The 14,937-nt window shown below is 35.1% G+C and overlaps 1 protein-coding gene across 2 annotated transcripts in view; it reads left to right on the top strand.

Moving 5' to 3' along the window:
- The window catches only part of LOC150110125 (uncharacterized), a 156,927-nt gene that overhangs the window by 79,261 nt on the left and 62,729 nt on the right, over positions 1-14,937 (top strand). For both annotated transcript variants that reach the window (XM_090391576.1, XM_090391584.1), the window contains exon 5: positions 14,057-14,126. In XM_090391576.1, coding sequence (XP_090247702.1) covers positions 14,057-14,126 — 70 coding nt within the window. The remainder of the gene's footprint in view (positions 1-14,056; positions 14,127-14,937) is intronic.

The following is a 14,937-nucleotide window of genomic DNA, read 5'->3' as shown; positions in this document are numbered from 1 at the left end:
ATAATTATTTACTTGTGTTGAATCTTTTCCTGGTTTTAGGATAGCAATGACAATTGACTTATGCCAAGAATTTGGAAACTCTTCTTCTGCAAGTATTCTAATGTATAGTAAGAGAAGGAGATCCATAGAAGATGATGGTAGATGTTTTATCATTTCATAATGGATGTCATCAGGCCATACTGCACTACGGTGAGATAGTAGGAGAGCTCTTTTTAGTTCCTTGTTAACAAATGGCTGATTGTATGACTCTAGAAAAATTTAGCCTTTTTTTCTCCTGCTGTTTCTTCAGAATTGAAAATTCAGGAGGATATGAAGCTGTTGCTGAGATTCTGGCAAAATTTTCTCCCAATGGCTTTGTGATCAGCAATAACACTTCCATTATGGTCTAAGGTAGACAAACAATGTGTTCTATATCTGCCTTTCATTTTCCGGATTTTATCCCATACAATTTTTGGACTGGTCTTTGATTAATTGATGTAGTAAATTGGATCCATGATTGTTGATGACTCTGATGCCTCACATAGCGTGCTTTGGCTCGAGCACACTTGAAAGCTATAGGATTGATGTGGTGGCATATCTATGAAATATATCCCATGCTCTGTATCGATCTTTTTTGGCTGTTTGACATTCTGGGTTCCATCAAGGCTTTGGATAGAGTGGAAACTGAGATGATGTTTCTGGGATGGAGGCTGTTGCTGCCTGGACAGTGCACTCTGTTATATATATAATCGCTTTCATTGATAGGCATTTGACTGATGGCATCAGCATTAAATTTTGCAAGATGAAAGAAAGTGTTCCAGTCAGCCTGGTCCATTCTTCATATAGACGGTGTGGGTGAACATGGTTCCTGTGAAGACATTGTGCAGAGAACAGGAAAGTGATCACTTCCATATATGTTCTCTTCAACGTCCCACGTGAGCAGTGGAAGAATGGAAGGGGAGCAGATTGTAAGATCAATTGCAGAATATGAACGGGTAGGCATATGGAAGAAAGTATTGAGTTTATTATTTAAAAGGGAGAAGTTATTATTATCAAGAATTCTTTCAATGATTCGACCTCATCTGTTAGTGTTGGCACTACCCCATAGAGTATTGTGACCATTAAAGTCACCCATCAAAAGTATGGGTTCAGGCTGTTGCGAGATAAGGTTATCAAGATCAGTTTCATTTAACTCAGCACTTGGAGGTAAATAAATTGAACATACTGTAATGAGAAATCCCACAAAGAAGTGAATCGCTACTTCTTCCAGAGAAGTATTAAGTTGGACCTGATGGAAAGGAATATGACTGCCCACTAGGATAGCTACTCCTTCGTGAGTAGGACCACCTCCAGTTCTATCTTTGCGTACAACAGTGAAATACCTAAAGGTAGGGTCCTCATTGGGTCTTAAGTATGTTTCCTGTAAACAGAAACAGAAAAGTTTGTGTTTCTGCAACAAAATCTTGATATCATCGATATTCTGGTGAAATCCACAACAGTTCCATTGTACAGATTTTCCTATTGTTTTGGTTTTTATAGACTTTTCTGGTTTTCGGTGTCATATTTATATTTATCAATTGTTTTGGGGAAGTATGGACAGCCAGTGTCCATCTCTTCCTCTGGTAGAATATTCAATACATCTGATGTGTTAGGGTCAATTGATAAGTTTAGTTTACTTTCACTGGGTACTGAAGTATCCATTTTTTCTGTGGGAGTATCTGGTTTTTATAGACTTTTATCTATAAAAGTCTATAAATTGTTATCATGCTCTTTACTGCCACATCGAGCACAGGTAGTAGAACCATGACAGGCAGTTTGGGCATGTCCATATCTCTGACATTTAAAGCTTCTCAGTGGGTTAGGGATATACATTCTAACAGGAGACAGCTGAGATATCTGGCTTTTACAGATGCTGGAGGCTTAGGTATATCAGAAGTAAGGGTGATGATCTTGGTTGGAATTAGGCAACCATCCCTTTAAGTTCTGAACATATCTCTTCATCAGGAACATCAAGGAGATTCCATTCTGATATCACTCCTCTACAGGAGTTAAGTGTTTTATGAGGTGTTACTATAATTTCTGTTCCACCCATTGTTACTCTCAGTAGTTTCTCGGAATGTTGCTGACACAATGTTTCCACACGGAAACATTGTGTCAGCAACCAGAATGCAATTTCTTAACAGTTTTGGGAGGTCCTGCCAGTCCTAAACCTTTTTGAATAAAGTAGGCTAACATTTTCCCTATTGGTTTTTGACTTGTAGTATGAATGATTAAAAATGTTGGTGCATTTATGTTAGCATCACATATCTTTTGCTTCTTACTTCTGTTTCCATATGCTGTATTCAGATATCAGTATTATTTATAAAAATAATACTGATATCTACGGTATCAGTACTTGGTTGGGACTTTGTTAGGGCTCTTGAAACATTTGAGGATGAAGGATTCATGCTAGAGTTTTTGGTTTGACACCAGAGCTCCCCACCCACCATGGAGCCACACATGGACTCCCACTGCCTGGTGAGCAATGACTGCGCCCAGGAGTGGAACGTCAGGGTTACCCCGGATGCTATACTGGCACTACAGCAAGCCTAGGATCCCGACCCCGGACCATGGGGCGAGAGACTTACTGCAACACCATTGACCCTTGCAGGCAAGCCCACTAGCCGATTGATCCTGGCTGGGCCATCCAGGACTGCCCGTCTTGCCGAAGCAGGAGCCAAAGTAGTGCAAGACTACCAGGATTGCCCCCCCCCCCTTTCTGGATGTCCATGGGTCGCACCACATGGCAAATACAGCGGCAGGACGTTGAATCCCAGTGATGGTGATCTGGAAAAAAAGGATAGTGAAAAAGACTCAGGAGAAGTAGAGCAAAGAATACAGGAAGAAAAGCAAAGAAAAAGAGGAAGAATGAAAAAGGCCAGTACCATCATTGGGAGGTCCCTCCACCATGAATAGGTGCCCCACATGGCGGAGTTAGAATTAAGAACTATTTTATTAATGAAAGAATAGCAACTGCAAGATTGAAATTTGAAAAAGGCTATTTAATAGTAATGGGAATATATGATCCATAGGAAGGAAAAAATAGATGAAAGTTAAATATTTTGAGTGATTTAGAAAAGTTGATGATGAGACATTGTTATAGAAATAATTTTCATAATTGCAGGAGACCTTCATGCTAGATTGGGTAGCTGAAGTATACCATAGGATGCAGGGAACAATATTTAAACCAAAATGGTTATAAACTGAGACAGGAATTAAAAATCATAGAATACCCACAGAACAATAGGACTATATAATCTTTGATATATGTAAAGACTATGTTATCTTCACAAGTAAGAGATAAAACAATAATACAGGCAAGATGGAATTACAAATACCACGAGAATCCAGTGAAGAGAAGAACATAAAAAGAAACTACAACTTACCTACCTAATCCAAGATATTAGAAATCTATATCAAAACTGATTGACTTAATACTCACTCATATTCTCTTCTGACATAATGAAAAATGAATAAACATAAACTAATTAATAAAACAAACAGCAAAAGAGGTTATTGAGATAAGAGAACAAAATGAAAAGATGAACCAAAAATTTGGAACGATAAAATACCAATGGCTATAGAAGAAAAGCAAACAGCTTACAAGGTACACTTGCAAAAAGAAACATCAGAATGACTAAATGCTTACAGAACTAAAAGAAATATTGCAAAAAAATGTTGTAAGGGAAATTCACAAAATTCTTGGGATAGATTCATTAGTAATATTGAAAATGATCTATATTGTCATCAAAAAATAGTAGCTTATAAAATTTATTGACTAAATTGGAAAGAGATGTAGAAATTTCAGCAATTGTAAAAGAATGGATACACTATTAAAAACAACTGAAAATATAAATATAAGAATAGATTTATTGGAGATTGTGGAATTGGAAGAAACAATTTAATTGAAATCAACAGGAACAGATGGAATTGCCTGAGTTAATTACCCACCCAACCTGCAACGATGTGTATACACGTAGAGGGTGACATGGATGTGAAGTGCCATTAAAGTTGTAATATCATTGATATTTCTGTTTTCATTGAGGAACAAGGTGGAACACCAAAAAGTCAGGTACTGAAACAAACTCCAACTCGGCAGAGTTTGAGACTGGATCAATCAAAATAAGAAGTATCATCAGAAAAGAAACAGAACTTTCAGAAGAATTGGATAAGTACCAAATCGACATAATAGGTGTCGCCAAAACAAAGAAGACAAAAGCAGTTTAGATTCTTCTCAGCAACAAATGAAAGATGTTATATTCAGACAATAATGATGAGGTAAAATGATATCTAATTTATTCAATATATGAAGATAATCTTGAATGAGAAGAAATATCAAATAGTGATGTGGATAAATATTAGAATGGGGGAATTAGAGAATGAGATGAGACTAATTTGCACAGTGGTTCCAGAGGCTTGACTAGGGAGTTCTTAATGTAACATTGATGAAGGTAGCCAGCATGAATAAAAAGTTGGTCCTTTTAGGATATCTAAACAGCAGAGTATGAAATGATTACAATATATATAGAAATATTTTGAGGAAATATGAAGAAAAGAGTAATGCTAATAAGTACCTGCTGGATTTCTGTTCAGGATATTAGCTGGTTATTACTAAGACCATGTTCCAACATAAAGATGTGCACAAATTCACTTGAAGAGAAAGAAGTCTTCATGTAACATAATCTCATTGACTGTTATTATTGATAGTGATGTGCTAGTTCAGGACAGAAGAGTATACAAGTGATTTTAAGTAGCAAGTGATCAGCATTTCGTTTTAGACAGGATAAAATTTAATATCATATTGAAAAGAAGAGTTAGACGTTTAAAAAGATTCAGTTGAATAGCTTTCAGAAGTGAACTGTAGAATTAACTACACAAATATTATTCTAGAAAAAATGAAAGAGTTTGAAAACAAGAACCCAATCTTGGAGATTAGACATGAATATTAAAAACATCAAATGTATCCTGAATAGAATTAAATATGGAAATATACCACAAAAGTTGGAAAGCTGATATGGTAGGAAGTCTACTGAATAAATTTATGTAGTAGGAAATAAGTCAAAACACTAATTTAGCTGTATACAAACTAAATAGGTGTTCAAACTAACTCATGAATCTGAGAGCTTGGTCAGAAATGAAATGCTTGGTCAAAGGCTGGAGATTACCAATATTGAGAGTTCTGAGAATAATTAGGGCAGATAGCATCAGTGACACTATCATATATATTAAAAACAAACGTTTTAGGATGGAACTTGATATTGTTAGCATTCATGAGTGTGTTAGCAGAACTAACTTTAGGTGGTATGGTCACTTTAACAGGATTAGAGAGGAAAGGTTCACAAAAATGTTTTTTGCAAGAATGGCAGGAGGAAGACCAAGATCTAGGTGAAACGATACAATAAGAAGTGCTTTAGAAGGCTGAAATAAAAGATCTTGAAATATTGGAGTCCCTACAGATAAGGTTAATTTCGAAGAAAGTTGTCTATTGGAAGTTAGTACTGATGTAAATGTTTCCTGTACTATAACAATACCCTAAAAGTACATCAGGAATTTGATGTTGATGATACCATTGATATTCTATTGAAATATGGATACAAAATTTAAGTTCATCATCAAATTCCTGCCATGTACCCTCAAGGGGCATACAGGATATGATAGTACTACATGAAAAAAATTACATCATTACTAACTTCCTATCTACAATTTTCCTCCAAATCAGTCTGTTACTTGTCAAGACTCCAACATTATCAGATCTTATATTTCTATCGTCTAAGGCACTTTGTACCGTATCAATCCACCTATATCTTGGTCTTCCTCTGGGTCGTTTTGCTGTCAACATGGCAGAGAACACTTGTTTTGCTAATCTTTCTTCACCCATTCTGTTTTAAGTGACCATACCACCTGATATTAGCTCTGCTAACGCCTTCCAGGATGTTGACAATGTCAAGTTCTTTCCTAATATCCTCATTTTTAATATGATATTGCCATCTGTTCACGCCTATAATCTTTCTCAGGACTCTCATATCTGCGGTCTCTAGTCTTTGGTCAAGTGTTTTACTTCTGACCCAGCTCTCAGATCCATAAGTTAAACCTGGTTTGAACACTGTCTTTTATACAGCTAATTTAGTGTTCCGACTAATTTCTCTCTTATTCCATATGAATTTATTCAGTTGACTTCCTACCATACCAGCTTTGCTGATTCTGTTGTCTATTTCTATATTTAATTTACCATCTTCAATAAAAATCGTACCTAAGTAGCTGAAATGTTTCACAGGTTCTCCATTCACAACACAGTTGACATTTTTCAATGATTCTGCCTATTTTCATTGTCTTTGTCTTTTTATTGCTGACCTTCATACCATATCTATTACAAAAGCTATTCAATTTAGTTAGAGAATCTTGCAGACTTGTAGCAGATTTATTTAGAAGTATAACATCATCCGCATAAAGCAAAGAGCTGACATTAACATCTCCAATTTTGATATCATGTTTAATACCACTTTCCTTCATAATGTGATCCATATAGATAATGAATAACAGAGGGGATAATGTACATCCTTGTCTCACACCAGATTTAACATTAAACCATCTTCCTGTACTTCCTTTAATTCTAACTGCTGACTTACAACTCAAATAAAGACTAAGTATTGCTTGATATAATGCCTCATTGACACCATATAATAGTAGCATATTGAATAACTTCCCTCTTTTCACCTTGTCATATGCCTTTTCCAAATCCACAAAACTTAAATACAGATCTTTGTTATATTCCCATGATTTCCCAACTATTTGTCGGAAAGTGAAGATCTGATCCTGACAGCCTCTATTTGGCCTGAATCCAGCTTGTTCTTCATGAAGCTTTTCTTCCACAATTCTTCTCAACTGTTTCTCAAGTATACTTGAATAGATCTTGCCAGGAACGCTCAGTAGGGAAATACCTCTGTAATTCTCACATTCAGTTTTATTTCCCTTTTTATATATGGGTACTATGAGAGCTCAACTCAAATCATCTGGAATTCGCCCCTCTGTCCAGGTGGTATAAGAGTCTTACAGTGGCTGCACTGTAAGACTCTTATACCACCATACTTCAGCATTTCTGGTTCTACTCCTGCTGCCTTTCCATATTTCAAGCCTTTGATGGCTTTTTCTACTTCAAGTATGGATATGTATTCCTGACTGCATGCCTGGTCAGTGTTTTTTACCACTGTGCTGTCATCACTGCTTGTTTCATTGAGCAGTTTTTCAAAGTAATTACTCCATACTTCAAGGATATCTTTTTCTCCCGTTTTCATGTCACCTTTATCATCTCTAACTCCTTTTACAGCACTCTTTCCTCCATTCCTAAGCTTCTTCAACAACTTCCAGAATATTTTGCCACCTTCTTGATATTTATTTTCTATATTCTTGCCAAAGTCCTCCCATGACTTTTGTTTAGCTAGTTTTACACAGTGTTTAGCATTCTTGCATTTGTCTCTGTATTCTCTAAGAGCACAAGCTGACTTATTTGACAGGAAGTTTTGATATGCTTCCTTCTTTTCCTTCACTGCCTCTTTAACTTCCTGTGTCCACCAGGGAGGTCTGATTTTGTTATCCTTGCAGACAACCTCACCACATGCCTCTCTGGCAGAATCAATCAATGTTTTCTTCAGAGTTTGCAACTGAATCTCCAAGGTTTGATTCCTGTTCTCAAACTCTTTCATTTTTTCTTGAATAATCTTTGTGTATTTTAGTCTACAGTTCACATCTGAGAGCTACTCAACTTTTATTCGCTTTAAAACTTTCTTACATGTTATTCTTTTCAATATGAAATTCAATTTTATCCTGTGACTAAATAGTGATCACTTCCAATTTCAAATCCTCTGTACACTCTGGTGTCCTGCACCAGAGAGAAAACATCACTATCAACAATAACATAGTCAATGAGACTTTTCTTATTCCTAGCCTCTTCTCTCCATGTGAATTTGTGCACATTTTTATGTTAGAACATGGTGTTAGTAATAACCAGTCCATGTCTTGAGCAGAAATCCAGCAGATATTTACCATTATTATTAGCTTTGCTCTTTTTTCCAAATTTTCCATAAAATATTTTTGTATGTCTCACAATCATTTCCTACTCTGCTATTTAGATCCCCAACAAGGACCAACTTTTCCTTTTTCATTGTGTCAGTTGCTTTTTTCTAAAGCCTGAAAATATTCCTCCACTTCTACCTTAGTAGAACCTTCTGTTGCACCATAGGCACAAATAAGTCTCATTGTCCAGTTCCCCATTCTCATATTTGCCCACATTACTCTACTTGAGACTGACTGCCATTCAAGAAGATTAGCCTCGTATTTTGTGTTGAATACTATGGCTACTCCTTCTTTTCTTTGATTGTCATTGCCTGAATATAACATTTTGTATTTATTGCTCAGAAAGATCTCCAGTTTTTTTTTTTTGTTTTGTTTCAGTCACCCCTATTATGTCGATCTGGTACTTTATCTAATTCCTCAGCTAGCTCCATTTCTTTGCAATTCAGGCTTCTTATGTTGATAGTACCGATCTTTAACTCTGGTGATGTTGAGTTGGGGTTTGTTTTCAGATTTGTTCCAGTAGCTGCCTTTTCGCTGTTCGCCATGGTTCCCTGGCGAAAACAACGGGGGCCTTGTTTAACCGGGCGATGCCCCAGCCGGCATGAAATTTTGTCATGTCGTACCATCATTTTTTATTTTGGTTTAAACAATAAGAATACAATTTGGTCGGCTAAATCCCAAATTGCCAGCCCATCCTCGTTCGTTTAGTATCCAGGTAGATACCCAACAGGGTGCACCACGAGAAGGTGAGGATTGGACATAACTGTGCCACAGAATGGGAGACGAAAGATTTGCAAAACAAATGTGAACTTGGCATTGTTAGCCTTCAGGAATGTGTTAGTAGACCTAATCTCAGTTGATATGGTCACTTAAACAGAATGAGAGGAAAATTAGCAAAACAAGTGGTCTTTGCTAGGATGGCAGGAAAAAGACCCAGAAGAAGAACCAAGTATATTGGATCGATACAGTAAAAGTGCTTTAGAAGACACAAATATATGATCTGATAATATTGGAGTTGTGACAGATAACATATCAATTTGGAGGAGAATTTTCAATCAGGAGTTAGTAATAATAAAACTTTTCATGTAGTACTGTCATAATATCCTGTATCCCCCATCAGGGTGCATATCAGGAATTTGACGATGGTGATAATGATGAACTAGACTTTATGCAATGTAACCACTAAATCTTTATACTTCTGTATTTGAGAATTTCTGGTCAGATATTATCTATTCTAGTTGTCTTTTCCTCCAGGATATGTTTGTATTCTTCTGGGATGTTTTACTGCTGTTCTTTTGCTTCTTATTTCATTTAATAATTTTTCAGTATAATTACTCTTGACAGTCATCTTTAGTTTTTCTATGATGTTTATGACTAATCTTTATAGGTACCTGTGGCATAATTATAAAAGAACAGAGAATGACATAACTTTGGACCAGTAATAAACTTTAATGAAAGTACATATATTTTGTACTGAAAATAACAGTATAAATGTGTATAAACAACAAGCAAATCAAAGAACAGGAATACAAGGTACATACGACAATCAATTTACCAATTCAAAATGGTTGCTGCATCATGCTAGAAATTAATATTAATGAATAATACTAAAACTATTTTTGATGTTTACATAAAATTAGAATCTCCGAACCTTTTGGAGGAGGAGGAGAGAGAGACAAAAAATAGTTTGCCAAAGGTGAAGACAGGGGGGGTTACCCATGGCACTGCCTTCAACATTCCATTATCTGACAGTATTAGTTTACTATAATGATGACTTTCCTCCTGATGTTATGAAGATTTTTGAATTTGTTATACAATCAGGATATTTCAGCTGGGAAAACAGAATCTATAAACAGATTGAAGGTACTGCCATTCTGTTTCTGCCTTTTGCAAACTATTTTTCGAACCATCTGGAAGATTGTTCTCATCTATTTATCCCCAACCCTCTTTTTGGTTTTGTTGTCAGTGACATTTTTTGCTGTTTGACACATTCTGAAAATGAACTTACCACTTTCCTACATTGGATCAGTAGCCTTCACCCATGCATTCAATTCACCATGGAAAAAGAAAATGCTGGTAGTTTGCCATTTTTGGACCACCTTCTTGCACAGCCTACCTTTACGCTGGTAGATATACACCAAAAGAGTGCTCATCACAACTCTCAGAAAATTGGTGATATCAAGTCATTAATTAATAGAGCTCACATAATGTGTGGGTGTGCTTTTCTCCCTCAAGCTTACAACATGAACTTCTTACTATCAAAACTTGAGCAGAATTAAATGGTTACAATCCTCATCAAATCTAACAAGTAATTCACCCCTATGTTCCAACATCTAAGGATTCTTTGACAAACTGCAGGGTTCCAATCCCTTATATTTCTGATATCTCTTGAACATATTGGTAGAATTTTGAAGAAATAATGCCTTAATCCCACATATTTTCCTATCAACAAATTTTCTCATCTGTTACAATATACAAAATACAGACTGCCACCTCTGTTTTTAGCTGATGTTTACCAAATCGCTTGTGAATGGAATTTGACATACTTTAGACACAAGCTATTCTGTGGAAAAAGGAATGAATGAATATTGGTACTACATTGAATGCATGAAACCTCAAAATCTGGTCTGGCACAGCATAGTATTGACACTTAACACAATTAATACTTAACGTATCCTGTGAAATGAAGTTTATCTTCTCTGAAGAAGCAGTTTTAAATATGAATGCCTTTCAAAGAAAGTTGTGAAACCATTTTTACATCAACTTAACCTGAATCAGAATGACTGTATCACTTCTCATTTTATGTAATAAACATCAAAAATTGTTTTATTTATTAATATTAATTTCTGGTAAACCGATTGTTGTGTGTACCTTATATTCCTATTCTTTGATTTGCTTATTGTTTCTACACACTGATGATGCACTGTTATTTTCAGTACAAAATATCTGCACTTTCATTAAGTTTATTACTGTAGTTAACGTGTAATTTTGTTTAATTTTTATGACTTATTCCTATTGTGATGCTCTTGCCTCCATTTCTAAGCTTTTTCAAGTTATTTTGCAACTTGCATGATATTTATCTTCTACATTCTTCCCAAAGCAGATTCTTCCATAATTTTTTCTTTAGCTACTGTTATATAACTTAGTTTTCTTAAATCTTTGTCTGTAATCTCTAAGAGTTCATAGTAATTTACTTGTCATGAAGTTTTAGTATGATTTCTCCTTTTACAGTATCTCTTTAATTTCTTGAGTCTATCATAAACTTTGGACTTCACCACTTGCCTTCCTGACTGAATCAGTGAATGGTTTCATCAGATTTTGCTGCTTGGTCTCTTAATGTTTTGTTCTTGTTTTCAGACTAATTTTTTTACTTTCAGTAATATTGTATATTTGAGTATACATTTTCTTGAAATTGCTCTTTTTTTAAAAAACTTTTGGGCATGTTTTTCTTTGTAGTATGATACTTTTAATCCTGTTGGAAACCAAATGGTGATCATGATCGCTTACTATTTCAGTTCCCCTGTGTACTCATTTATTCTAAACCATTCTGAAGATGTATAACTTTCAGCAATAACATGCACAGTAACACTTATTTATTGTGTGTTCTCTCCAGCAAATTTATATACATGTTGTTAAAGTGGTGAGATCTTTCTGAGCAATAAATACAAAATGTTATATTCATGCAATGACAATCAAGGAAAAGGAGTAGCCATAGTATTCAACACTAAATACGAGGCTAATCTTCTTGAATGGCAGGCAGTCTCGAGTAGAGTGATGTGGGCAAATATGAGAATGGGGAAACTGAACAATGAGACTTATTTGTTATGGTCCCAGAAGGTAGAAGTGGAGGAATTTTTTGAGGCTTTAGAAAAAGCAACTGACACAGTGAAAAGGGAAAAGTTGGTCATTATTGGGGTTCTAAATAGAGTAGGAAATGATTGTCAGACATACAAAAATATATTGGGAAAATTTGGAGAAAAAGAGCCAAGCTAATAATAATGGCAAATACCTGTTGGATTTCTCCTCAGGAAATGAAATGGACTGGTTATTACTAACATTGTGTTAGTAATAACATTCAAGTAATAAATTAATATATTTATTATTTGAATAAATTAAATTAATAAATTCACATGGAGAGAAGAGGCAAAGAATAAGAAAAGTCTCATTAACTATGTTATTGTTGATAGTGATGTTTTATTTAGTCTTGAGCAGGATAAAATTGAATTTCATATTAAAAAGAATAACATAAAGTTTTAAAGCGAGTAAAAGTTGAGCAGCTCTCAGATGTCAACTGTAGACTAAAATACACAAACATAATTGAAAAAACAATGAAAGAGTTTGAGAACAAGAACCAAACCTTGGAAATTCAGTGGCAAACCCTGAAGAAAAATGAGAACTCCATGGTGGACACTTTAAATTAAAGAGGCAGTGAAAAAAAAGAAGAAATCATATCAAAAGTTCCTGGCAAATAAGTCAGCTTGTGCTCTTAGAGAATTCAGAGACAAATGTGCGAAAGCTAAACACTGCGTAAAACTAAATAAATATCAAGAAGGTGGAAAGATATTCTTCAGGTTGTTGACGAAGCTCAGAAATGGAGGAAAGAGTGCTGTAAAAGGAATTACAGATGATAAAGGTGACATGAAAACTGGAGAGAAATATATCCTTGAAGTATGGAGTAATTACTTCAAAAAATTGCTAATTGAAACAAAGTGATGACAGCACAGTGGTAAAAAAACAGTGACCAGGCATGCAGTCAGGAAGAATACATATGCATACTTGCCATCAAAAGCGAAAAGCTGAAATGCGAAAGGCAGCAGGAGTAGATGATGATGATCGAACAGAAATGCTGAAATATGGAGGTATAAAAGTCTTACAATGGCTGCACTGCATAGTTCAGAAGTCCTGGACAGAGGGACGAATTCCAGATGATTGGAGTAGAGCTCTCATAGTACCTATATATAAAAAGGGAAAGATTTGGAAAAGGCATATGACAAGGTGCCAAGAGAAAAGCTATTCGAAACACTACAGTTATATGGTGTCAATGGGGCATTATATCAAGCAATACTTAGTCTTTATTTGAGTTGTAAGTCCACCGGTTAGAATTGAAAGAAGTATACAGGAAGATGATTTCTCTGACTAACGTGAATAAAGTTTCCCCGCAAGATTCCCTGACTAAAGTGAATAACTGTTGTAACAGATATGGTATGAAGGTCAGCATTAAAATGACAAGACAATGAAAATAGGCAGAAACATTGAAAATATCAACTGCATTGTGAATGGAGAACCTATACAATAAATAAAACATTTCAACCACTTAGGCACAATTTTTAGTGACGATAGTAAATTAAATATGGAAATAGACAACAGAATCAACAAAGCTGGTATGGTAGGAAATCAATTGAATAAATTTATATGGAATAAGAGAGAAATTAGTTGGAACACTAAATTAGCTGTATACAAGACAGTGTTCAAACCAGTTTTAACATATGGATCTGAGAGCTGGGTCAGAAGTAAAACACTTGATCAAAGACTAGAGACCACAGGAATGAGAGTCCTGAGAAAGATTAGAGATATGAACAGATGGCATCAATGGCAATATCATATTAAAAACGAGTAGATTAGGAAAACATTGTCAGCATCCAGGAATGCATTAGCAGAGCTAATCTCAGGTGGTATGGTCACTTAAACAGAATGGGAGAGGAAAGATTAGCAAAACAAGTGTTCTCTGCCAGGTTGGCAGGAAAAAAAGACCCCAGAGGAAGTTTACTGTATCATGATTGATACAGTAAAAAGTGCCTTAGAAGAGATGATGATGGTAGTGTTAATTATTAACATTTCATGTCCTGAACAGAAATCTAGCAGGTATATACTATTATTGTTACTTTTGCTCTTTACTCTAAATTTTTCTCAAAATGCATAACTCTATTTTATTAAATATTCTAAACCTAAATGAAATGTTTTCTTCCAGGACTGATGAAGTATTTATTTCACCAGTGGGAAAAAATGACCACAATATTAACAATATGACTCTTGTGGTGGTAAGTAAAACTTTTTTTTTTTAATTTTTTTTATTTGCAAATGGGAGGGAAGTCCACTGTCTTGATTTAAAGCTAGTAATAATTTATATATTTACATATGCACACACATACAGTTATCACAATAATGGAGATTTGATGCAGTGGCCCTTCAAACAATGAAGGTTGTGAGGAACATTTATGAGCACTTTTTAAGTGAAGTTAGCCAGTTTCTTTTTTTTTTTTTTTTTTTTTTTTTTTTTTTTTTTTTTTTTTTTACAAAACAGAAAAATTGACTGGAGAGCACACATAAAACTGAAACACAGACAGACAGTTGGCTAGAATTCCACTGTAAGTATGAAATGAATGTTAATGATTGTCTTTAAATGGGAGATGAGATTAGTCACTTATTGTGAGACTGCTTGTTGTTGGAAGTCTGAATTGACTTGAAAAAGTTCCAGTGTTTGGTCTCTAGAGCAGAGTTTTTGGATTATATAAAAAAAAAAAAAAAATACACACAAAAAAAAATCTTAGCCCATCCACGGTGCTATTGTACTATAGATAGAAATAGTACTTCTGATCCAAAGTAATTTAATAGTAAGGCCATGCTCCTTTTCCTACCTGTACACGGAAAATATATGGTTTCTGTATTAATTCAACCTTGGTATCTTTTGGATCTCGCTCCCACTGATGAGACCTCAATAAAGGTTGAAAGTCTTGACAATGTACTTTGCATTAGAGGGATATTAAGGTAGATGTGAAGTCATTAGCCTCGAATTGGCTTAGCAAGCTCAATATTGCGGAAGCTTGGCCATTCGGTAGTATTGAAGCGGGA

This window comes from Typopeltis vanoorti, chromosome 1 (assembly GCF_054136105.1).
Source record: "Typopeltis vanoorti isolate ZY-2024b chromosome 1, IOZ_Tvanoo_1.0, whole genome shotgun sequence".
Classification (NCBI taxonomy): domain Eukaryota; kingdom Metazoa; phylum Arthropoda; class Arachnida; order Uropygi; family Thelyphonidae; genus Typopeltis; species Typopeltis vanoorti.
This window is presented reverse-complemented; position numbering and strand designations above follow the sequence as displayed.